This window comes from Marmota marmota, unplaced genomic scaffold (genome assembly GCF_001458135.2).
Source record: "Marmota marmota marmota unplaced genomic scaffold, marMar, whole genome shotgun sequence".
NCBI classification, from domain to species: Eukaryota; Metazoa; Chordata; class Mammalia; order Rodentia; family Sciuridae; genus Marmota; species Marmota marmota.
In genome coordinates, this window is record NW_025999874.1 from 399,009 (window position 1) to 424,729 (window position 25,721).

Consider the following 25,721-nt stretch of genomic DNA (forward strand, 5'->3'; position numbering starts at 1 on the left):
GAACCAAATCAGATGAAGACCCCAAGATCTGGCCGGACTGCTGACCCTTACCCTGAGGATTCGACCGAGAGGGGGCGCTGTGGCCTCCTCCACGCCCAGCCGACTGGATTCTCAGCGGCATTCCCAGCGTTGCAGCACATTGCGCGCCGGCTTCCCCCTGGCAGCTTTCGGGTGCCAGCTAGTCCTGCACGGCAGGTCACCTTCCCTTTATTTTGAGGGGCTGCCCCTTGTCTGGACCAAACTGAGCAGGTACTCAGCTTGTAAAATGAACGAACGAATAAATGAATAAGGTCTCCTTCCGCAGAGTTCTCGTGTCTCAGTAGGCACCAGGCGTGTCAATGCCAAAGGTGCTGGGTGTCCAGCCCAACGCCCCTGCTCAGCTTAACTGGGGGCGGCGGTGACCTTCTGACCGGTTGCAAGGCGGGAACTGCCCAAACGCAGTTCCCAGGTTCATCTGGTTTCCGCAGCGGCTTAGCTCAGTCGAGCTCGCCCTGTCCCCCAATCCCCAATGGCCTTGCTCTCATAAATTCACCTGAGTCTCCCAGTCCCCCCCGCCCCAGATCCCTTGGACTCCCCTAGTCCCGACCTCCAGCCGGGCGGGAGGCAGAAGGCCGGAGGCTGCCTCCTTCTCCCGCCGCCTTCTTCTCCAGCCTGTGCGGCGGCCACCACCACTGCCAGTACACCCCATCGACTGCCGCAAACCGAGGTGCAAGGCAAGGTGGTCAGCGGGGCGAAGGCTCAGGGAGCCGGCCGGTGGAAGAGCGGGGAACCCAAGAGGCTGAGAGGGCGGAGGGGGTGGGGGCGAGGCGCGGAGGNGGTGGGGTGGGGGAGGGGCGCTGGGGAGAGCAGGGCACAGGTCCAGGGAGGCTGGGGCAGCCTAACTCCTTCTCCACGAACCTTTGCAGTCAGGCTTGGGTGGGTAGAGGAAGAACTCCGGGGAAAAAAGAAACCGTGTGGCGAAGCGCCGGGATGTTGGCGGAGGAGGGGTCCGCCCACCCGGGGAAGCCGCTCTGTGCCGAGATCGCCGCAGACTTTGGGGCCAAAGCTTGATTCCACCTCCCACTCCTCCCATGCAAACCCCAGCCCCGGCACTGGAGGCTCTGGAGGTGCGTATCCCTCTTCATCCCAGCACCCTCTTGGCCGCCCCGGGTCCTGGTCCTGGGCACTTTTTCCTGACCGGTCCCTCCGCGAAAGCCCCCAAGTCCAACAAGGTAATAGTCGCCTGCGCGACTGGAGCCCTTGATTAATATCGCAACCTCCGATGGAGCCGGTGCGCGGATGCGCCGGGTACCGCAGCCCCGGCGCGCAATGCTGGCTCTCCAGCCCGCCCTGCGGCTCGCGGTTCCGGCGCCGGGAGTTTAGGAAAGTCGCCAAACGGTGAATGCAGCATCCATTGGATGAAGTTCGGGGGCGGCGAGGGGCTGTCCGCGAGTGGTGGAGCCCTGGGAAGGACTAGGCTCTAGTGACAACCGCCACTTGCCGGCGCCGAGCTCATCCCTGAGCGCTGGGCTTGCTGGTTGCAGACACGTAAGCTGTTGGCTGCCGAGAAGGTGGGCGTGTGGGTGGGTGGACCTCCTCCCAGCCGCTGGGCAGCTCCACTTGCGACTCACCGGACTCACCCGGGGTCGCCTCGCGCGGGTCTCAGGACTCCGCAGGGTCAGCGTGGACTGCCTGGGCCACAAACACAGACATCACGGCGGCTGAGTTCAGGGTATTCAAAAGCGACTCCAAAGACTTGAGTGGATTTGGGGGAGGGTTATGGATTGACAATTTTCTTTTACATCGTTATCAACCAGCTGTGCAGTTTACCTGCTCACATAGCGGTTTGAGTTAAAACCATCAAGATTTAAAAATGCAACCTCTGTGGGTTCATCCGTTGTGACTATAAGTTACTGAGGCTTTCCCCGGCTTTCTCTCCTAGCCAAATATTTACAAGTTATTTTTTAAAATAAATGAGGGTTGGTCTCACTGAACACACATCACCTCCTCTACCCAATACCTGAGGGCTGAACCCAAGATTATTTTCTAGGTGATGGGTCACCGTCAAAGGAAGTAGGAAGAAAAACATCCACGGAGGTTGAATAGATGGCATTGAGTGGGATATTTTCCCAAAGCCTCCTGTGTCTGGAGGCTTAGTCTAAATTCACAAATAAGAATCCAATGTTTTAAATGGATTCTAAGGATTGAATAGTGGGTATTTTTTTCAAGTTTACATGGAAATAGAGAAATGTTCTTTTTCAGGCCTTTCTTAAAATTGTGTGCAAATTTCTGTTTAAAATGATCACATTTTCTTAAAAGAAAGTCTTTCTCCCTTCCCCCCTTTCTTTCTTTTTCTTTTTTGTGGTGTGTATGTTGTTCCCACTAGATGGTGGGTTGTGTGCCCCTGATGTCTGGCCTGATGGACTCAGTAGGTACCCAATAAATAGGGAATGAATGAGCAGCAATGAGTGAATGGAGTGCTTATGTATAGCATGTTCAAATTTCTGGGAATCCATCTAGCTGCTTTGTAAATATTAAGTCATTTCATCCTCATAACAGCACCAGGAACTCGGAATTCTACCTGGGGCACAGAGAGGCTAAGTAACTTGTTGAAGGTCACAGAGCTGTGAGGGACTGAGTGGCAGAGCCAGAATTTATACCCATGCATTCCCACCAAAGGCTTTGTTTTGTTAGCTCTTACCAGTAAATATTCTAAGCCACTTAAATCACGCTCTGAACCTGTGCCAGAGGCAAAAGCAGGTAGTTTGGACTGTTTGAATATCTGAATCTAGGGGATTTAGGATTAAGCCAAAATCCAGCTCTGTTCCCAACAAGTCAGCCAGTGTTGGGAAGGGATCCACTCTGGGGCCTGTAGAGTGGGCTTCACACTGTACAGGTGTGAAGAGCATGAGGGAAAGTGTTTGTGACAGGTGGGGTGTGTGTGCACATGTACATGCATGTTCATGGTTGAGGAGGAGACAGAGGAGACACTGTCCCAACCCCCAGGGAGAGATGGCATGAGCACCTCCATGGCAGCCACCCGCCAACTGCCACTCTTCCTGAGAGAGATCTGTGTTCTGGTGACAGGTGACCATGATGGGTGGAGAAGGCCCAGGCCTAGCTGGGCTCTTAAAGGAGAGAGAATGCCGAGGAGGCTGCGGGTTTTATTGCTGCCCTTATTATAAAAACAACTTAACAGCATTAGGCAAAGTTTGGAAGCCGCAGGGGGGAATTACTGTGCCCTCACTCTGCTAATTTAGCTGCTGTTATGTTATAGAAATGATTCTGGTGGGTCCTTTTCTCAAGCACAGGTTTGGGCACAGCTGTGGCTGTGGGGCGGCCCTCTCACTGCTGTGTCAGCTCAAATCTGTCCCCTATAGTTCCTGAACCTTTAGAGGGAGACTGTTCACGCCTGTGTATGGCCCGTGAGTGGACGTGCTTTGCCATCCTGTACGGGTGCCTGTTTGGGCCATTTTCAACTTATTTCTTTGCTTACATGGTGTGGAGCCAGGTCTCCAAGCGGAACACTGCAGGAGGCTTGCGTAGGGCAAAAGGTGCTGGGGGTGGGCTTGGGCTGCTGTAGGGTGTGGGACAACTGGCCTGGCCACAGACTAGGAGCAAAGTTGGGAAGGGGCCCGAAAGCAAGACCAAGCCCTTCTGATGTGACATGACCAGCCCTAGGGAGGGACAGCACAGTGCTCAGGGAGCATATAGATACTGACCCAGAGCCCGGGAGGATGAGCTCAATGGAAGGGCCACGTCTCACCCTCGCTATCATTTGGCTCCTTGGAGGGGAGCAGCAGCCAGCTGAGGTCAGCCACACTGAGGAGTTTGGGGTCAGAGGTACCCTTTGGCACCACCCAAGTGCCCATGATTCTTGCCAAACCCAGGAACCTGAGCTCCAGGCGTGGTGTGGACTAGAAGGAAGGGTTAGGAGCAGGGCTGAGGATTTCAACAGCTAAAGGAATGGAAAGACTATTACGCTGGGAGCCAGCAAAGCCGACTTTGGTTCCAGCCCCGCCTCCAACTGACTGTGTGACTTTAGGTAGGTCATCTTCCCTCTCTGAGCTGAAGTTTCTCTATAAACAGGGATTTCAAGCAAGACTCCCTGTTCACATCACTCCCTTTCACATCTCTCTGAAAGGTCTGTGTTTCCAAACACCCTTAGGGCTGTGATCTCTCATGGCAAGAGCCATGGGCAGCTGATTCCATTCCCAGCTCTGCCTCCTCCCAGCCAAGGGAGCTTGGTGCATGGTACTTGGACCTAAGTGCTCTTTCTGGGTCTCTCCTACTGTCATTCCCACTTCCCAGCACTGGGCCTGGTGATGGACCCTGGGACCATTTGACTCAGTAATCATAGAAATGAAATCAAGCCAGGCGAGCAAACATGTAGGCAAAGCTTTTATTGGGGCTTCCATTTAGGAAAGGAGCCAGCTCTGGCAAAAAGACATCAGGCCAGGTCCCCGGGCGGAAGGAGGATCCTGTTTTCTTGGTTAGTTGCAGGGGCAGGAATACTCATTGTGCTCAACTCAAGCATTTTTCCCTGGGCTAAAAGATAAGTCACTGCAACTGTCTATAAGCACATACCCAGGGTATCCCGAAATCAACGATGCAAAGTTGACATTGGTTGAGGGTGACACACACCAAGCCCCCTGGGGCTGCTGTCAGGCCATGAGCCAAAGATCAGAAGTTCCTTTGTTCCTATGGTGGTCTTTGTCTCAGGCCTAAAGATTTATTGCACATAGTAGGGTTTAAGAAACATTTGTGGACTGGACAGATGAGTTTTATTGTTACTTCCTCCATTTAATATTGTGTAATTGGAGCAAACCTATCACTGTCCCCACAGGATATGGATGTCACATCAAAACTGAGAAAGCTGAGAGGTGCTTAAACCACCCTAGCAGAAAAGCAATCTCTAACACAGAAAAGACTAGAACTCCCCCTTAAGCCCACTGTGGTTATTAAAAATGAAAAAAGAAAGCAACAAACAACCAGTTCAGCACCCCCAGTGATTTGGAGTCGCCCATGAGGGTGGATCTGCAGTCCTGAAGCTCCAGCCTTTCGCTGGGTGTGGGGAAGGGCAGGTTGGCAGGAGGTAGTCTGGGCCTTTCTAGCTCTCTGCTCAGTGAAAAGAGGACTGGGGTGATGTCTCCCCCCTGACTCCCTCCTAGCCATTCACAGTCTCAGCAAAAGGGAAGATGAGCCCATTTAGGAGGTGAGGCCAAGTGGAGATTTTAGCTGCAATTTTATAGTCAAAGAAAGAATTTGTTAATTATAAATGAAGTTCCTATCAGTAATACTCCTCTTGCCAGGCACAGTGATGTAGACTTGTAATCCTAGAGACTTGGGAGGCTAAGGCAGAAGGATTACAAGTTCAAGGCCAGCCTCAGCAATTTAGTGAGACTTGTGTCAAAATTAAAAACAGAAAGGTCTGGAATGTAGCTCGGTGGTAAAACATCCCTGGGTTCAAGCCTCAGTACCCAAAAAAGGAGAAACCTACAGGGAGGATAATGAGAAATGATGAGTTCACTGATGTGAACGATCATTTTGAAAGCAACTATCTGGAGTCTGATGGCCACTGATGGTGGACCACTTGTTTTCAGAGTAAGTGGGGTCTGCTCCAACACAGTGGTAAAGCAGGCAGGGAGGGACACAGAGGCGGCAGACTGTGTCAGTGTGGACAAGTGCTTCCTTTTCTGTGAAAGGGGCATGGCAGGGTTTTGTTCTGGGAGAGGGGTCCCTGCACACAGCCCACTGATTCAAATGCTTTAGCCAAGCATGTTCTTTGGCGGCTGCCCGTCCAGCAGCTAGAAGACTGTTTCTGGGATGAGGGAAGGTGTTTATGGGTGCTCTTCCCCATCCCACCCCCTGGCCCTGCTGGTGCAGCCTCCGGAAGTGCTGAGAGGTGGGGTCTGTGGAGTGTGCACCCCCCCCCCAGCTGTCAACCTGTTTCCAGCCTCAGCCAGTCTGGCTGTGAGCCAGCACACCCAGGTCAGAGCCCAGAAGAGAAACTGGCCAGACTGGTCCAGCGGCTCTTTCATGGCTACTGAAGGAGAGGTGGGGATTGTTCTCAGCTGCCTGGCTACAGGTTGGAGTCCACCCACTAGAGTGCTAAGAGGTATCGGGGCCATCGGGAGGCATAGCGAGAATCTTGGTTGAGCTTTTACGCACTGGAAGTTCCTGGCCTTTAGGAGAACTGAACAGCTATTGGTGAGTGTCCTGGTAGGACACAGAGCCAAAGAGTGAACAGCTAGGACCAGAGGGGGCTGTGACAGTGCCCTGGTGGCCTCCTCGGCAGGCTGCATGAAGAGCTCAGTGGTCCTCCTGGTTCAGAGCCACAGACACTGGTCATTTCTAGAGCTGCCCTGCACACTGTGGGGACAGAGCTGGGTGGGCAGCCTATGAGCAGAGAGGGTGGTCCTGGGACGAGGGGTGAGCTGTGCAGGCGCAATAGAAAATCACTGGGCAGGAAGGGACTGGCTGAGGGAAGGTCCCGGGCTTTCCAAGGCACGGCCCTCCCAAGGCCGGGCTCTCAGAAGCAGCAGCCTAGCCCCATGGAACCCCTTTCTCTCCATTTCTCACAAGAGCCCCCAACCCGCCATGCAGAGGCTGATTCACAGGGTGGAAGGACCCCCCCCCACTTTGCCCCTGCTCCCCACTGCCCCAGGGCTGGGTCCCCACTCTAGCAGCAGAGGACAGAAGCCATAGAGCCTGCTGCAGTTGTGGTCCCAACTGCTCCCTAGGGAGCATCCCCCTGTCTGTTTCACACACACATACACACACACGCACACACACACACACACACACACACACTGGGAGTAAGCTACTTCTGCAATGTTTGTAATAGCGTCCCTCCTTCTGCCACCCCTCAGAGTCCACTACGTGGTCACCACTTCTCAGCACAGTCAGCGCTCCGTGGGCTGCTGGTCCCTAATCCTGGGCGTGACCAGTGCCCTGCCGTCCCCCATCCTCCCCCTGCCCATTCCCTCCGGGCCGGACCAGCTTCTCGCCGCAGGTGCATCGTTTATGGGGTGGGGTGGCTCCCATTGCTGAGCCCGCCGTGTGACCCCACTGAGTCCTCTGCACCAACCACCCTATAGGTGAAAGAAGCAGACCCTAGAATCTTGCTGCCATCACTCTGCTCTCCTTCCTGCCCCAGCCTCTCCACAGGGAGGTTCATTTGGGCCTTTGACCGGCTGTCATTCCTGCTGGGACTTCTCTCCCTAGTCTCCGCACCAGGTCTCATCTGTTCACCACACCCACCAAAGTCTTCCTGAACCATCTGCTTCCTCCTCCAGGAAGCCCTTTGGTCTAAGCCACTTCTTTCCTAAGTGTCTCTACCTGTTCCTTGTCCCCTCCCCCTGCTGTGAGCCCCAACTCATGGGGAGCCTGGGCATTTAAGCCCCAGGGGGGGAGGCCTTAACACTCTGATTGACCAGACCCTATGAGGACCCCTGATTGCCTGCATCTAACCCAAGCCCCTATTCCCACTATAGATTCTTTTTTTTTAATTTTTTTTAGTTGTGGATGGACACAATACCTTTATTTAATTTATTTATTTACTTTGATGTAGTGCTGAGGATCGAACCCAGTGCCTCATATTTGCAAGACGGTGGGGTGGGCTCTGCCACTGAGCCAGGACCCTAGTCCCCCCACCATAGATTCTGAGCTGCGCCTGGGCCAGGAGGAGTCCCTCAAGAAATAATAGACCCAACAGATTCTGTGTGCTCAGCATCTAACCCAGAACTGTGCACACATTAGGTGCACAATATTTACTGAATTTAATGAAGGGTCTCTCTGTGCTCTAGTCCCAGATGAACATCCATCTGTGCACGTGGAAGTGCTGTGGCAACAGGAGACACACAAAGGACTAGCTAGACAGACAGGGCTCTCTGTCGCAGCACGTGGGATGACTCTGAGGCTTATCTAGGGTTAGGCTGCTGACACCATTTAGGGACAGTCAGAGATTCCAGGCCAGCTGTGTTCTGCCCTGGCATTTGTTACACCGTGCTTTGTGTGGGGCTCTGAGCAGGGTGGGGAGACATCATGGAGGGAGACTAGGGGCATTGAGACAAAGGGGCAAGAAACTTCTCAGAAGCTGGGGTCCAAGCAGGTTGGTGGCAGCCCAGAGCTCCCTCCGCATCACTGCCCTGGTGCTGCTGGCTACAGGCAGGAGTAGCCAGGCCAGCAGAGGTGGCCCGGGGCACCAGCATTCATCTCTCCTCCATGGTGCCTTGTGCTCCAGTCCATACCCACAGCCCTCCAGCTCCCTATGGGTGGCAGGGGGCAGTCTTTGGGATCCTTTCTGACGAAGTGGTTGGGCTCATGGCCTGACCATGAACGCTCCTGCCAGGCTGTGAAACACAGGGCCCAGGAGTGGCCTGGCTTGTGCTTACCCCTGAAGATAGCACCCTTGGAGGAAAGAACACTGTCCCCAACGCTGACAGGGCAGAGGTCCTGGGGTTACAGCCAACCCTGGCACTTCCTGGATGGGTGGCCTTTGGCAAGTCAAACAACCTCTCTGGGGGTTTCTGTGTCCTCTTTCTCGATGGAGATCAAAGGAGGAAATGCCTGTGGGGGACTTGCCCCCACTGAAGGCCAAACAGTGGGACCTGCCGCTTTCATGGGCAGGGTCCGCTGTCCTCCCCACTCTACTGGGGAGAGTGGGGGAGGCTAAGCCCAGCTAGCACTCAGACCCCCTCACCCCATGAGACCTTCCCTCCTGAGCCAGCTCCTCTGGCTGGGGGATGGACCAATCGGCCAAAGGCCACATGTGGTCCTCCTGCACAGCCACCCAGTGGGACTCGCCTGGCAAGTGTGACAGCATCTGAATTGGTCTAGACCCTGTTCAAGGAGATGAGTTTATTGACAACCTGCTTGGTTGTCACAGCAAGGACAAATTCACATCCAAGTTTCCAAATGCTTACCCTCAGCTGTTGTGCTATCACCGTGAGGACCAACAGCAGGCGGTTCACACCCGGCAGGCCTGACCCGCCAACTGGCCCTGACCGCCCTTTCAGTAGCCCATCTGAAACCCTCTTTTGGGGCCAGAATTCACCGCCTGAATCCCTGGTTCACTCTCCATGAGTCTGGCTCTCAGGCCACGTCCTTTGCATATGTGTGTCTCACTTCTGGGTCGTAGGGACTTGAGTGATGCTGTGATGGTGGCAGCTGAGGTGGGGCTGACTGCAGTGGTGGAGCCCATGCGGGGAGGGAGGACTTTGGTTTGCTCAGAATCCCTCTTGATGGCAGGATCTGGGCGAGACTCCTTCTTATTCTCTCATTCACCCTCACCGGTCACAAAGGTGGGGATAAGACTCTCTGCGTTCATGGGTCACAGGACCCTAGTGAGGCCAGGGGAGCCTCTCCTTGGGGGCAGGCTCACCAAAAGCTCCAAAAACCCAGCCCTGCATAGGTTCTGCCCCTTATCCCCAGGTTTTCCCAAGTCAGCTGCCTCCTCCAATATGTCGGAGCTGCCCGCAGCAGCCTGTGCTGCCTGACCCCCCAACTTTGGCTGTGTCCACAGGCAGATCTTCTCACCCCTTCCTGGTCTCCCATGCACACCCCACCCCAGAAAGAGCCTGGAGGTGCTGACCAGGCAGGAGCTCCCATCTGGCCAGGAAGAGTCCCTCCATTAGTCCCCTGCCCTCAGACTGAGCCAGGCCATGGGGAAGGACTAGTCCAAAGTCCTCTTGAAGGCTCCTCCTTCTTATTCTTTCATTCTTTCCAAGGTCTCCCCAAATGTCTTCCTTCCTCCCTGTGTGATGGGCAAGCAGGTGAGTGACTCCAGAGCTCTGCAGCCCTCCCCCAGGATTTCCCAGCAGCAACACTATTGACACATGGGGCCAGGTAGTCCTTTTGGGGAACAAGGGGTGCTGTGCATCATAGGATGTTTAGGGGCCTCCCTGGCCTCTAGCCATTAAATGCCAGTACCCCCCCACACACACACACACACCATTCATAGCCACCAAGGCTGTCTCCAGACATTCATGCCCCATGTTCCCTGGAAGGCAAAATGGCCCCTAGCTGAGGCTCACTGAGCTAGTTCCGTTATCCTCAATTCAGGCATCATTTCACAATCACCTGGCCGAGCGTTAAAAAATATAAGGACTCCTGAGCCCTCCCCCCCACCCACCCCCCGGGGCCTACTGAACTGAAGTCTCTGGGGTGGGGTCTAAGAAATGGAATTTTCTTTCTCCTAGGTCAGAGGCTAAGTACTGTCCAGAAATTTCTAGGTTTGTCTAACTCACTTTTACAGGCAAAGAAACAGGGCGAGGCCGTTGCCCACCTTATGATTGTTCTCACCTGTGCCCTGCATCTCTGCTCCGTGGACTTGGAGCCAGCAACCCCTTTTCAACTCCCTCCCCAGGTGTTGAAAGGCAGTCACTTCTCCAGGAAAAACAGCCACAAACCCTTTAGCGTTTTCAATCAGCTTCCCAGAGGCAGACAGATTCCCTCTTCCTTCCTGGCTCTCTTCAGATCTCTAGAAATGCAGCTGCTTCAAGGGCATCCTCCGCCCGCCACACCACAGTCCCCCCACTTTGCACTTGTGGCCGAGCAGCCAAGGCTGACAGCCTGCAAGGCTGGTGTCTCCACAGCTGTTCCCACACCTCAGCTCGGTCTCCCAACCCCTCAGGGAGGGTTTCCCAGAGGGGGAGCCACTCACGGGTCACAGTTGGGCAGCTCCAGGGGGAGGACCGTAGCCCTTCCTGAGCCCCCCTGCTGATAGGGCCTGACAGGCGGGTGTGTACCCCTCAATTCCCACTGCCAACTCTCAGGAGGCCAGGATGCAGCCAGGGGGCAAAAGAAACCCATAGCCACCTGACCTGAAGGATCCAGGCTGGGAAGAGGTGACCTTGGGGAGAGGAGGGGAAGCAGCAGGGCACTGCCAGGGGTAGGAACCAGGCCAACCCCAGGCCCTTCAGTTACCATGGTAACCCCAAGGACCAGTTACCATGCCCATACACATCAGCTTGTCATCTGTACAGTGGGGACATGGTGAAGGATCCCTCTGAGAGGGACTGAGAGGATTAAATGAGACAATTCACAGGGTCTGGAATTGGGCAAGTGGGAAGGAGGGAGGAAGAAAATGGAGGTAAGGGAGGACCGGGAGAAGACAGGGAGAAAGAGACGGTGGGTAGAAGAGGGGCAGGGAGGCCCAGAAGGCAGGAGCCATGGAACATATTGGTGTGAATCTGAGTGAACCCAACCAAAGCAGGTGGGGATGACTGCAGGAGAGGCTGGGAAGGAGGCCAGATGGGGTTGGCAGTGGGCAGTGGGCTCCATCATGGACGGGGAGGTATGTGCCATTTTGTGGGTGGCCGCCAGCTCCTAGGAACCGACTGGTGGTGGAAAGTGGTGGTTCATGCCCTGGGTAGACAGAGGACCAGTCAGAGCATTTGGGGGCAGAAGGGCTGAGTCAGGAAGGAAACAGCTTATCACTGGACAGAGGTGGCTTCTGTGGCACTTAGCATGCACTCAGCTCCAGTCTCTCTGAGAGCTTGGGGGTGTAAATGTTTTAGCCCTATGAGCCCCCGTTTGTGGATGGGGAAACTGAGGCAGGGAGACGTTAAGTGATTTGCCCAACCCCACACAGGTAGGAAGGAGCCAATGAAAGCTTCCAGTGTGGATCTCTCCCGCCCTGAGTTTAAAGGGCTGAATTTCTGCTCTCCTGTAGGTGCTCAGGCAGGGCAGAGTCAGACCTGGAAAAGAACCCTGGGAACAAACACAATGCCCTGGGCACGTCACACTTGAAGAAACTGAGGCAAGGAAGGGGGTGCCTTGGCATAATCTCAGAGCAAGTTTGTCAGAGTCACAACGGGACCTGCCCCCACCTACCCACCGCAGAGCACTTTTTCCTTTAGCACAATCTCCTGGGGGCCAAGGTGGGGGCCATGCACAAACCCAAAACCCAGAGGAGGAGGAAGCTCCTGCCGGGGAGGAGGGAAAGAGGAAATGAGCCTCCAAATGTCCTGGTGCGACCCTGTGGCCTAAGGGGGTAGAAAACAAAAGGCCATCTGTTCATTCACTCACTCAGTCATTCATTGATTCATCCACCAACATGTAGGAGGTCTACACGGTGTCAGGTCTCTCTGAGGGAACAAAGGTAACCTAACACAGATCCTGCCCTTGGAGCTTACAACTCAAGTGGACATACTCCTGGGACCTTGAGTGGCATGTGTGAACTCAAGAGCTGGGGTCAGGCCTTCTCTGCCCCTGGGGTGGGTGAAGCAGGTGGCCCACAGGTCCAGCCCTGCCATGAGCTCTCATTAAGGGACAGAAGTGAAGAAGTAGGGATAGAGGGGTGGTAGGCAGGACACACCCTGAGCCCAGAGCCCCAGGGAGAAGACCTGGAGGTGGGGAGCACCCAGACACACCCCCTCCCTTGACTGTAGGCAGGAGATTTTCTGTTCCATTTTTTCTCCCCTGTAAAACAGCAATTTAAGTTAATTAAATGTAACAATAAATTATTTCTTGTCTGCCTGGAATAATCTTTCACCGCTCACACACTTTGGGGGAAAGAACAGGCTCTTTGACTTGGGGTGGGGGCAGGTTGTGGCTGTCACAAAAGGAGGCTGTGGGAGAAGGGACCTGGCCTGGGGCAAGATGAGAAGGAGCTGCTTTGGGGTCAAAAAGTCTTACACAGTCAGGAGGGCAGAGAAAGGCCAGAGGGTATCGCTGCCCTCTGTCCCAGCTGGTCTTTAGGGGACCTCTGTATGAATCAAAACAGGCACCCCTGAGGGTCTCAGCTCTGCCACGCACAGCTTGCAATCCTGCCCCCGCCGACCCCTCTGTGCTGAGCAGAGACTGCATTGGCAGGTGGGTCCTTCCCTCATCCTGTTGGATCCGTTGGGTTCGTGACTACAGATTTATCTCTCAGAGGCAGGGACGGGTTTTGAAAAGTCAATTACACATTTCATTTCTGCAAACCAGACCCTGGGTTTTAAATGCAGCAGGGGAGACAGGTTTGTAAGGAAATCGTGATTTATGACCCCTTCTCTCTTGCACATCCAGATTCGCTGCTCTTGGCTTTGCTTTAAGACAGGCTCCCAAACACAGTGCACAGCACGGCAGCCAGAACCCCCAAAGCCCAGGACCCAGGAACCTGGCCAGCAGGTGGCAGTGTGGGCTGGGGGCCTTGCGACTAGGAGAGTCACCAAGGAGGACTGTGATCTTGGACACACAGGGTGTGTGTGTGTGGGGGGGGGTATTCAGGGGCCTTTCTGGGCCCTGAGTCTGGGTTCCCATACTCTCTCACACCAGGGAAGACAGCAGTTCCCAGCTTTATCCCCAACTTACTAAGCTGCTCCCTGAGCAGAGGACTCCAGCCTCTCCCTCTCCCTCTCCAGATCAAAGTTACCACACCTACAAACGACTATGCCTATGAGCTCCAACCGTGTGCTGCTCTGGTGTCCACCCTGGCACCCCAGGCCTGTGCATCCAGCTCAGCCCTGTGCCTGAGACCCAGGACCCTCCCCGTGCCTAGGAGGCCTTCTCTTTCCTGTCTACCCTGCCCACCCTCAGGCTCACCCTCTCCAGAAGCCCCTGCTCCCCTGCACTTGGCTGTGTCCTCTGTGTGTGTGTCCACATGTGTGAGTCTGTGTGTGCCGTCCTTGTCCTCCTCTGCCTCTCTGAGTTCCTTTCCTTTTTTGCATACAAGGTACCTAGTTAGCCCTGGATTCCTTGAATGTAGAATCACAGGCCTGCGAGGGGGCTGGGAGATTGCTAAATCTGGTGGTTTTAAAAACAAACAGCCAACCTTCCTTTTAAGCTGAAAAACTCCTCCAAAAGGCATCAGAGGTGAAGGCGGGGAGCATGTCAGAAAGGTGACCAGCCTCTGCCCCCCAGGAGGTGATAATGACCTTGCTGACATTGGCGGGAGAGTTTGAATTTCAGGAGCATCTCTAGCCTCTGCCTCCAAGAGTTCCACATCCCTGTGATGTGGGGAGGTGGGGAGGTGGGGAGGGGACTCCATTGTCCCCGCCTCACAGAAGAGGAAGTGGAGTCCCAAGGGCTGGGTGACTCACCCAAAGTCACACAGTAGTGTGGTGGGACTGGGCTCAGAACTCAGCAGGAGGGTGAGGAATTGCAGAGGTCACTCTAGCACTGTGGCCCTGATTCTGTCCGGCCAGCTCTGTCCTGCTCCAGAGGGCCCTGGGGTTCTGCCAGAGCTAGCTGTGAAAGGGCAGGAAAGGCAGGACCTTCTCCCTCTTCCTCAGGGCACTTTTAGAAGGTGTGTGTGTGTGGGGGGGGGAGCCTCAGCTGCCTTGAGATCACCCCTCCCTCCCTCTGGTGGCCCTTCAAGACCCTCCCCAAAAGGTTAATCACTGAATTATCCCATCAAAGAAAATTGCACTTTTGTGCCTTAAAGACCAAACTAAGCTTCAGCATCAGAGTTATTTATGGTCTCTAATAAGCATTTTCCGGGTGTGATTAACCTTTATGCCAAAGTCACGCTGGGAATTGGGATGGCAGCTTGGATTCTGTGTGGCCTGGGGTAGGGGTGCGGGCGTGGGCAGCAGCTGAAGCAGGCAGCTGTCAGACTCCCGCCGTACCACCCACCCCTCCTGGGCTCCTGAGCCACTTCCCCCTCCAAGGGCAGCTCTCCTGTCTGTGCCTTGTGCTGACCTGGCCAGGCCAGAGCACCACCCATCTCGCTCCATTCAAACATGGGTCACGTTGCCGGATCCCAGTCCTCACTTGCTGCTCAGAACCCCGTCACCCTCAGCACCTCAACGAGTCCAGCTATAAAATAGGGAGCCCAGGACCCTGTCTGCTTTCTGCAGCCCAGTGCTGCATCTGTGTCAGGTCCCCATGGTACCTCAGACAGTCACTTTAGCTGAAGCTGTCTTTGAGCTGCAGTAGGCCCTTGTCTGTCTCAGACTTAACCTTCAAGATTTGGAGAGGTGAGGTTGGGTAGGATGGCATCAGCCTGTAACCCCAGCAACTCAGGAGGTCAAGGCAGGAGGATTGCATGCTTGAGGCCAGCCTCAGCAACTTAGTGAGACCCTGTCTCAAAATTTTAAAAGTAGGGAATGCTGGAGATGTACTTCAGTGGTAGAATGCCCTGGGTTCAATCCCCAGTACTAAAAAAAAAAAAAAAGAAAGAAGTCTTGGAGAGATTTAAAATAAGACAGAAGTTTCATTTGGGGCTGCCAGGCTGGGGTGCAGAGTGGGGATCAGCTAGAGAGTGGGTCTAGAGGCTGGGTGACAGGGCAGTGTGACAGGGCAGCCAGCCTGGTTTCCAGGAGGTGTTTCCAGTTTCCTCTGATTTGCCTGCGACTCGGCTGAGTGTGTAGGTGAAGTGGCATCGAGGGTGAGACATGGAGGGCAGGATTTCCTGGTCCCCTTCTAGAAGAAGCCTCTGGCCATAGCAGCTGGGCTGCTCACCTCTGGGGACAGAGCAGAGCCTGGGCCTCCACCGAATGCTGAGCAAGCCCAGCAGGTTTGTCCTGCGGTCTGCTCTCTGTTTCTCTCCTTCCTTGGGAAGGAGCCACTTGGGAAAGTGAGGGTAAAGGTATTTCTCACCTCTCTGGAGACTGCAAAGTTGAATTACTGATTAATAAAGTGTCGGAAGTTCCTTGGGCTATAGAGATGAGTGGGTTTGTCCCCATCTCTGTTGAAGCCCAGGAGCAAGTGTTAGCTGACTCCAGCGCCATTCAGTGAGTGTGCCAGGCACAGGGCAGGCCTGCAGGGCGGGGCTGCTTGGGAGCCTAATGCTTGCTGCAGGAAGAGTGGAGGACAGAGGGAGTGAACAAGGCCCACCAGGGACTCAGGTTGACATTGAAGGGACAACATGACCCTGCGGACCATTGGGGTCAAGGGGAGCTTCCTGCAGGGGTGGCAGGAGGACAGGCTCTGCCCAGGAGAGGAACTGCTCCATGACACCTGGGAGGGAGGGCTGCAGAGCCTGATGTCATCATGGGGACAGGAAGGGGAAGGAATGGGTGCCTGTGAGGGTGGAGAGGTCCTGGGGGTGGGGAGGACAGTCCTGGCTGGTGAGCATAGACAGTTGGCCCTTGGAAAAAGACATACAGACAGACACATAGCTAGAACCAGACTCAGCTCACTATGGGCAACTGAAAGAAAATGATATTCAAGTTTGCTTTTAAGGACTGAGGGAAGGCCCTGAGGTCCAGAGAGGATGAGCAGGGCCAGGGCAGCCCAGGGGAAGGGGGCCTGGGCAGCAGTGGGTGGGGCAGTGGGTGGATGGAAAGTTGTGATGGGGCCAGGGGTTCATCGAGGGAGGCATTCTCCAGAGCACATGCTAAGGCAGGAGGTGCCAAAAGCCTCTGTAATCACCATAAATAATATCATGATATTATTACTGATTTTTTTCCCTTTGCCCCAAGCTCTAATGTAACCAGTACTGTCACTGAACCTGTATTTTTCTTATTTTGTTCATCATGGATTTTTTTGTTGTTGCATTAATTTCGATTTTTTAAAATACTGCATTAGGGCTGGGGTGTAGCTCGTGGTGGAGTGCTTGCTTGCCTGGGATGCACAAGGCCCTGGGTGCATTAAAATATGACATATCCTGACTACTAAGGGTTTTGACACCCCTTAAATTTTGCACCCACTTCACCCTAGTCCAGGTGGGGCCACTCATGAGGGCTGCACACTGAGGGAGGGCCCCACTGCCCTGACCTTAGCTAGACTAGCAAAGGGCATTCCACCCTCCATCTCATGCTCCTGCTGCAGAATCCCAGGGTGGGCTCCAGAGCTAAGAGTCTGGCCCTGAGTTCAGCCGTGCATTTCACAGCAGGTGCAGAAATGGGCTGGGGCTGAGACATCTGGACAGAGGGACGGGCCCAGAGGAAAGAGCAGGGGAGCAGAGCAGGGCTGGTGAGGAGGAAAGCAGTCTCCGGGTTCAGCGTCCTGCTTGGAAGCTCTGTAGGAGGGTAATTTAAGGAGGCTAGCCCTCCAGTTGAGGGGTTCCCGCCACTCCCCCTGTCCCCAGCTAGGCTCAAATTCTGGAATCAGAGTGGGATGGAGCCTTAAGGGAGGTTAAAGAGCAAACAGGGCAGCCATCTCTCAGATGTGTTCATCCTGTCCCCGCTCTGCCTCAGTTTCCTCATCTGCAGTTAGGCACAGCTGCTCTGGCCCCAGGAATAATTAAGCCATGGTAGATGTTAAAGGACCTGATACACAGCGAGGCACAATTTGTAGTGACTGGTAATAAGCCAGGTGGGAAGCAGAGCCCAGGAAGCAGCTCATTAAACAAGAGGTCAGGAGCACTGCTGCTCTGGAGCCAGACAGGTGTGCTAATGAGGGTCTGTGAGCCCATAAAGCTAGCAGCAGCAGGCAAGTGGGAGGGCATATGTGTATGTGTGTGTGTGTGTGGGGGGGGGTGCGTGCATGTGTGCACATGCACAGGAATATAGTTGGGCCGTGCTTGGGATCCATGGTGATTGAGGTGGCTTCCTCCAGCACAGCCTCTGTGCTACAGGCTGCTCCTCTTACCACCCTCTGTTCTAGGTCCCCTCTAAGCAGGCAGCTCCAGAGCTTCCAGACCAAGAGGATGCGAGTGAGCAGGGCCAGGAGACTAGGGGCAGGGGCTGGGAAGAAACTGGATGTAGGAGGGGAAGGGGGCAGAGACAGGAAACAGCAGACTGGGCTGCTCATGGCATCCACCTAACCGTGTCCCTTGCCTCCCTGTGCCCACAGGCCCTTCTCCTCCTGGGGCTGAACCCTGTCTCCACCTCCCTCCAGGACCAGAACTGCGAGAGCCTGTCCCTGGCCAACAACATCTCTGGTGAGTCTTCTGCCCACTTTTGCAAGATGCGAGGTCACTACAGTGTCCCCTGCCACAGAACTCCCAAAGTCTGTGCACAGAACCATGCCTGGGGGCAGAAACGGCAGAGAGACTTCCCCTCCAGGACTCTAATCTATTTTTATGTCTCCCTACTATCTAGGAGGATGCTAAAGCTGGGTGTCCATTGGTGAGAAAGAGAACTAGTTAGCCAGCAGCCTGTGCCGTGGGCAAGTACCCCAAGCAGTCACCTCCCTGCTTTAGGATGGGCCACAGGGGAGGGTGTCCCAGCCCCTGCTGCCAGGCTGTGACTCGAGGACATCAGGTGAGGGAGAAAGATTGTTGCTTCCTGCTGCTAAAAGTGCCCAGAGTCACCTCCATGGGCTGCTGACCGTGCTCCAGGCACTATTCAAGGAGTACACAGCGACCTTCTGAGGGAGCTTGACACATAAAGAAACTGAGGCACAGAGACATACTAGTAAGTGCCGGATCCCAAGTGTAGCAGGTGGCCAGGCTTCTGGACGTGCTCGGAAACACAGGGCTTTAGACCTCCCCAGTGGGAACTATTGTACGGATGCAAATGTTGCTCATGCCTAGAACTTAACCGCTTACAAGGGGCTTTTGTATTATTATCTTATTTCATCCTCACAAGAGTTGAAAACCTGACATTCATCCAGAAGGGAAGATTGAGGTGGGAAAGAGTTCTTAGGTCTCCCAGAAACACACCATCAGTGGCTGGGACCCAAATCAAAGTCTTGGGGCTCCCAAGGCCAGGCCTTCGCTAACTTTGGGCATCATCCTAGGAATGTCTGGTACCAGGCAAAATGCAGCAGTCTCCTACACCTAGGGGTCCTTGGGAGGGTTGATGTCTTGTAGTGATTTAGTTCCTCCTCAAGGCTTTCCTTGATTCATTAGCTGAGCACCTACTCTGCAGCAGGCCCTGTGCAAGGGGGTAGGGGAGCTCCCAGTCTCTAGGTCTCCCGTGCAGGTACTAAAAGGCAGAGTGAGAGACACACTGGCCAAGAGAGGGACTGGAGTATGTTAGCAGATCAGGAGGCATCAGTTCCTGCAGCTGGGCCTGCAGGGACAGGAGGCTTCTGCAACTCAGAGCAGCTGTCACCTGGCCTGCTGTTCCTTCACCAGACAGGGCTGGGGGAGAGGGGTGAGTACTGGGCGTGGGCAAGGCAGACTGACTTCTTGTGCTGGCTGATAGGGAGGGCTCGGGCATGTCCTGGCTAGGAGGAGGAAGACAGGCAGCCACAGAGGCAAGCATGCCTTTAACCCCTTGGAGCCAGGCTTTGTCTGATGGTAAAGGGAGAGGTGACTCCTGCCTCCGGACCTGTCAGAGGTCAACAGCACTGAGTTTGTGGATGTTTCTGCAGAGTGCCAGGCCACTACTGGGTATGATGATGATTGCCTATGCCAGCGGCTTTTAAAGGTGCTCTCTGTATGTAGCTAGAAAGAAGGGAAGGTCCCTGTCACCAACTGCTTGTGACAGTGGAGGTGGCAGGAAGGCAGGACAGGGTTGGGGTGAATCCTAGCAGCCTTCCTAAAGGACAGGGGTTTCAAGGTGAGTCTTTTTTGGGGGGAGGGGGAGTGCTGGGGATTGAGCGCAGGGCCTTGTGCATGCAAGGCAAGTGCTCTACCAACTGAGCTACATCCCAACCCATCAGATGAGTCTTAAGAGAGATTCTGAGAGCTGGCAAAGATCCAGCACCTGAGCCAAAGCAAAGGTGCACTGGGGACCAATAAGTGGGCTTGGGGGAAGGACCAGCGCTGGATGAGGAGGGAGGGACATTAAGCCTGGGGAGGTGCTGGAAGCCCACAGCATCAGGCTGCAAACTGGCAAAGCTGGACTGTGGGGAAAGGAGATTCACGCCCAGTCAGCAAAGAAGGAGATGGGGAGGGAGGAGGCCCAGGGGGAGTGACTGGGTACCAGGTCAGGCTCCATTAACTTGCTTGTTGTGTTCAAGAGGAGTGACATCCCCGAGCCCATGCAGGTGTCACCTGTCCTTGGCAGCAGCGGGCCTTGATGAATGGTATTCATTCCCTGGTGACTTGTACTGGGTGCCCCCACCCCCAGCCCAGCCTGCCCGGCTTTGTAGCATGCAATCCATCACCCTCCAAACAGCCTCTGGTAACGGGCCATTTGTCTTCTGATGCCGAGACCTACCCAGAGCGATGGGCATTGGTAGAGACAGATGGTGAGGGTGGGGCCAAGGGGCCGGGACAGATGGATGGGCGTCTGGCTGGGGCAGCTGGCACTGAGCCAGGACTTTTGTGGGGGGGCTCTCACATGCTTCATGCCAGGAGCAGGGAGAGGCTGGTCCCCAGGGCTGAGGCCCATCATGTGGCATATCACAGACTTGGCAAACTTAAAATCATGGCATGAGGACGACCATGCCAGGAAGTGATAGAATTGCCAACTAACAACATCACAGACAAATGGAATCAGAGTTGACGAGGACCTGGGGTCATCAGTTCCCATTTCTTTCTTAAGGAAGTGAATGATAGTAATTACTTAGTGCCCACTCTGTGTTTGTTGGATATGATTCAAAGTGCTTCATATCATCCAGTATCACAAAAATATAGCCAGGAAGAATTTTTACCTGCAAGAGGAAACTGAGGCACTGAGGGATTGAACAACTTGCCTGAAAACACACAGTTACTAAGCACTGACAGCGAGATTTGAGCCAAATGGGTCTGATTTCAGACTTAACTACCAGTATCACATTATGTGGCCACTCAGTGATCCATGGTGCTCAGAGTCCAGTGTAGTCAGCCATCTGGGGGTACAGGGCCACCACTGAAGTTTCCCATACTAATACTGGATTTGCGCATGGCCCCAGTTTTTTCTTAACATCTACTATATGCCTGGCACTACACAGAGAGAAGAGTGTGCAAACCCCACCAGGCCAGGAGGGTCTGTGGCATCTTTCTTCTCTGGCCAACCAAGAAGGAGGCAGCTCAACCATTAGGTGGCCAAGTAAAGACCAGGGCTCTGACTGCCCTCTGCTGCCCTCTGTATGCTGTGCCACCCTGGCAGACAGATGTTCTTCCCACTCATCCCAGAGGTACATTCTTCTGAATGTGTTTCAGAGGTTGCTCTAGGGCCCCTGGCAGCTGCCACTCAAGGCAGCCTTTAAATTCAGCCTCCCCTGGAGTTAAGCCAGACAAAGGGATGGGCTTCCCACCTGCCAGGATGCTGCCAAGAACCCCTGCATCTTGTCCAGAAGCCCTGATGGGAGACAGGAGTCAGGTTCCAATTTCCTTCTGAAATTAGAGCACAGTTGGACCCTAAGCCTAATGGGAAGGGAACTGCAAAAGAAACTAGGGCCCAGTTGCGCACAAGCCACCTTCAAAAGGTCTCTATTCTTATGTGAATGAGGGTGTGAGCCACCCAGTAATAAGGAGGTCAACACCTTAGGTACAATAAGCACCCTCCTGCCTCAGGGCTTTGTACTTCCTGCTCCCTCTGCCTAGAGCATACTGTCCCAGCTATGCTCCTTCCCTCGCTTCCTTTAGGTTTGCAATTAAGTGCTATTATTTTATAAAAATGCTAAATTAAAACAGCACTGTCAGTCTTTATCTCCCTATAGTGCTTAGTTTTACTTCATAGTATTTCTCACTGGTTAACATATATGTTTGTTTGCTTATTGTCTCCCCCCAAGTGGGATGCAAGTACCATGCCGGCAGGGCATTTATTTTATTCATTACTTTACCTCTGGTCCTTGTTATTTTTTAGGTGTTACCTAAGTGCTTCTTGAATAAAGAGCAGTCATTCTCTTCTGTCTGTGCCTTAACTGACCAGGAGCTGCCGGAGGAGTTGACTCCTAACTGCAGCTCACCTTTGCGCTGTGGCTGGCCAATGGGCTCAGCTAGTGGCAAGGCTGGCTTACTCTGAATCAAACTGCTCCTCATCCCAGAACTGTGACGTCCAGGTGTAAGAATAACCCCAGGAGGGTAGAAGAGGCTGGACATTTGTGACAATGGGACCTGGAGGGGATGTTGGCCCAAGAATCCAAGTCCAGCAGCCCTGAAGGTCCTTATTATGGTCACCAAGCTGTGACATGGAGACTTCCTTCCTGCCTTCTCCCTTGCCAGCTGGTAGATGGACACCCTCCCTATCTTCTGAAATTATCTGTCTTCCTGGCTTTCCCTCTGCCCCTTCCTCTCTTATCCTTAGTGTCTTTTTTTTTAACTCTCTTCCCCTCTTTTCTCTCTCCCCTCCCTTTCCCTCTCTACCTGACTTGGTTTCTTCCCTCCCACCCCTCTTTTCTCCCCCTCAAAGAGTGGCTAGGTAGATTGAAGGAATGGCCTGAATTGCCTAAGGTAAAGCGCCCTTCACAGTGCCTGGTATACAGTAGTGTTAAACAAATGTTGTTGGTTCCCCTGCCCCGAGTCCTGTACACCAGTCCCCTAAGGGACACCCCCCACCCCGCTCTCGTCCTTCCCGGATGCGGTGTCCGCAGGGCGGTGAGCTGAGATCTTGTATGTGCCACTTGTGGGACTGCGCCCGGGAACACAGTGCTGGAGGCCCTCTCTTGCTGCCTCCTCCCTGCCTTTGACCTCCGGGTCCCCTTTCCATCGTCCACTTTTCCTTTACTCCCTGTTCTCTCGCTGCCTCTGCCTCCTCTTGTACTTCAAAACCACAGGCCAAACTCCTAGCGCAAGTTCAGCGGCTCTTTCCACAGCTCTGCCGCAAAGCCCCGCCCACCTGACTGACCACGCCCCTCCGAGGACCACGCCCACCCATCTTTGAGTCCCAGACAGGCGTGCTGGTCTGACTCTGGAGCAAGGGACGTCTTTGTCGCCTGCCCCTTGCATTTGGCTTCTCTTCTTCGCCCCTGCAGCCTTCCTTCCTCTCTTCCTGCCTCGCACATAGATTTCTACTCCATCCAGGATTTTCTGGGCTCTTAATGCAAAGGCCCCAGGCGCCACTTCCGTGCAGTATCCGTACAGTCTACTTCGAGCGACTGGAGGCGCGGGCTGGGACCCGAGGGCAGCCCCAGGGAAGGCAGAGTCTTCTCTGAGAGAATGTGCGTTAGGCATGTTCCAGACACCAGGGCTTTGCAGAGTGCTGCCTTCCTCACTCCCCCACTGCTCTGCGATGCCATCAGGAGGCTCAGCTGCAAAATAGCACCCTCCTGGCTCACCCCAGCACCTGGCCTGCCCCAGCTCCAGCCCCTCCAGTCCAGATTTCTTTCTTTTAATTAAGCCACTGGTCTTGAGGTCTCTGCCCCCTGAGCCCTGATTTGCACAAATGCCCCATGAGTAGCTTTGATCAGAAGGAAAAGCCAGCATTTGGTACCCATGCAGCTCCGCACTGCCCTGATCCAGCAGGGAGAGGAAGCCAATTTAGCCCACTGCTGTTTCCTGAGATTGGAGACAGGCTAATTTGGGGAGGAAATGGCAGACAGGCCAGCCAGGGCTTGGCAGCTGCTGATGCCCAGTACCAAAGAGGCTGTCCCCTACCTGTATGGATCATGGCTCCCTGGCTTGTCTGTACATTTTGTGCCAGTTCCAAGTTATTAACCCTTTCTGCCATGATGGGACAATGGGTCTCAGCAGGACTGGTGAACCAACCTCATGCCCAGAGGGGTATAAAGGCAGAGAAAGAGGGGAAGCACCAGGGGGGATGCCAGGACGATGCAGGGGTGCTTAGCTCCCACCCTGGAGACTACTTCCCTCTACCCTCCAGAAGTGTCACTGAGGCCTCAACTCTACCCCAACACACACACACACACACACACACACACAATGTCTCTCCTTTTTCCCCAACCCCCCCCAAATTTCTTTATCAGAGGAAAATATTAATGTTTGAAGGGGCCTTTAATAATCTTTTTCTAGTTCAACTGTTTATGAGTCTTCAGAATCACAGACCCCATCGAGCATCTAATGATAGCCGTAGCACCCTTTCTCCATTAGAACGTGTATACGCCAAAGTTTTCATTATATTCTAGATCTCTATGAACCCCTGAGATTCCCAATGGATGGAGATTAAGGATTTCTGATCTCAAGCCGGGGGTGTAGCTCAGTGGTAGAATTCTTGCCTAGAATGTGTGAGCCCCTGGGTTCAAGCCCCAGGACTGAAAAAAACTGATCTGATCCAACCACTTCATTTTATTCTAGAAGAAAACACTAAGGCCCAGAGAGATTTGCCTATGGTCATGGAGCAAATTAGTGGCAAAGCCCATTCTGAGCCATGGGCCCAGACTCCCAGTTCAGTGCCCTGAAGGTGTCCCCTCCCTTTTCTCCACATGGGCCCAGGTCCCAGTGCAGACCAGAGCACAGAAACCAGGAGCTCAGTAAGTGCGGCTGTCAGACCAGCTGGTCGACCTGGCTGTGCTGCATCTTCCCTGCAGGGTTAGGGCAGATGTGGTTTGGTTCCAGAAATACATGAGGAGCCTGGGTCAGGAGTTGACTGGACCTGTTCCAGAGTGTTCCTGTGAAGTTTTGGAGCTCTAGTCTGTTACCAAGGGTGGGGTCAAAAGATGTGTCCCCAAGAACAGGAGACCTGAAACACACCCAGCCATCTTCCAAATGCCAACCAGGACCTTAGATTTCAACTCTACTTCCAGCCATCTCTGTTTCTCCTCTGCTCTAGAACTCATGCTGGCTCCAGACTCCTTCCCCGGGTGTCTCCTCTCATAGACAGGCTCATTTCTGCACCCGGGGCTGTTGATTTTGTCCTGTCTCTCTGTGATTGGGAGCAAGTGGGGGGAGGGGAAGGGCTGTGGAGTGTCTTCTGCCTGGAGAAGGGATCCTGCTCTGCTCACCAGCCATCTCTGTCCCCAGGGCTGCAGTGCAACGCCTCCGTGGACCTCATTGGTACTTGCTGGCCCCAGAGCCCTGCAGGGCAGTTGGTGGTGCGGCCCTGCCCTGCCTTTTTCTACGGTGTCCGCTACAACACCACAAGTAAGAAGAAGGTAGTGGGTGGAGCATCTGCTGGGGTGGGGTGGCGTGGGAAGAGCTTGAAAGTGAGGAAATAACAAGCTACAGCCATACTAATAATACCTTTTGAGGGTACCACCACCACTGCAAAGCCCACTCTGTGCTGACTCTCACAATACCAGGCAGCACCACCTGGCATAAAGCTAAGCCTTCGAAGCTCAGAGAGGTTAGGGAACTTGCCCAAGGAATGCCAGCTGGTAAGGGGTAAAGTTGAAATGTCTGTGTGACATTTTCTCCTATAGTTGGCCATCTTTGGATTAGTCTATTGAGACCCACAGCAACCCCATGAGGTAAGGCAGGGATCTTTCGAAGAGCCCCAACTTTGCAGATGATAGCTCAGGGCCCTCCAACCAGGACATGGGGCAGGGGCTTCACTGCCTCCCAGGGGTGCAGTGGGGCAGGACTGACCCAGGGCTGTGCAGATACTTGATCCCCTGTAAACACCGCGCTCCCCTGAGGCCCCACACATTTGCGCCAGGCTTTGCAGCTCCTTGCTATAGCACCTGCCACCCGCAGAATTAATTTGCTCTCTCCTGTCAATGACTCAGATCCCTGCATATGGAGAGAAGAACAGCTGCAGACCAGGGGCCCTGACTCACCCGAGAGAAGCTGGGGATGGGGTTCCCTGCCTTGGCCTTTGGGTCCAGTAGGCCTGAGCCCAGAGCCCCAAGAGTATGCCAAAGGCGACTGCAGATGCTAGTGGTCCACTCTAAGACTTGTTGCATGATCGCAGCTCATATTTTTCCCTCTGCTGGGGAAGATTCCCCTCTGAGGATTGAGGGGGCTGGATGACCTGGTTTCTAAGGCTTCTTCCAGCTTGAAGCCCTCCTGCCCCTTTTTCCTTTACAAGACAGAATTAAATTTGGGGGCTATGCCAAGGAGGCGTGGGAGGACTGGGAGGGTGACTGTGACCCTCTCCCGGGGGCTGCTAGGGCAGAACAGGAGGCTGGAACAGCCCTTCCAAGCCTCTGTGTTCATCTGTAACCATGTGCTGGCTATGGGAGGGATCAGGGAGGAGAAGAAGGACTGGGAGGAA

General features: G+C 54.2%; 1 protein-coding gene across 4 annotated transcripts in view; it reads left to right on the forward strand.

Annotated features, from left to right (window-relative positions):
• Positions 1-820: 820 nt before the first annotated feature.
• Crhr1 (corticotropin releasing hormone receptor 1) overlaps positions 821-25,721 on the forward strand; it is a 41,151-nt gene continuing 16,250 nt past the window's right edge. For 2 of the 4 annotated variants that reach the window (XM_015507179.2, XM_048786335.1), the window contains exons 1-3: positions 821-1,106; positions 17,647-17,734; positions 24,530-24,649. In XM_015507179.2, coding sequence (XP_015362665.2) covers positions 1,071-1,106; positions 17,647-17,734; positions 24,530-24,649 — 244 coding nt within the window. In that variant the 5' untranslated portion in view covers positions 821-1,070. Of the gene's footprint in view, positions 1,107-17,646; positions 17,735-24,529; positions 24,661-25,721 lie in introns of those variants that run through there. The other 2 variants (XM_048786343.1, XM_048786339.1) reach the window with 2 other exon arrangements.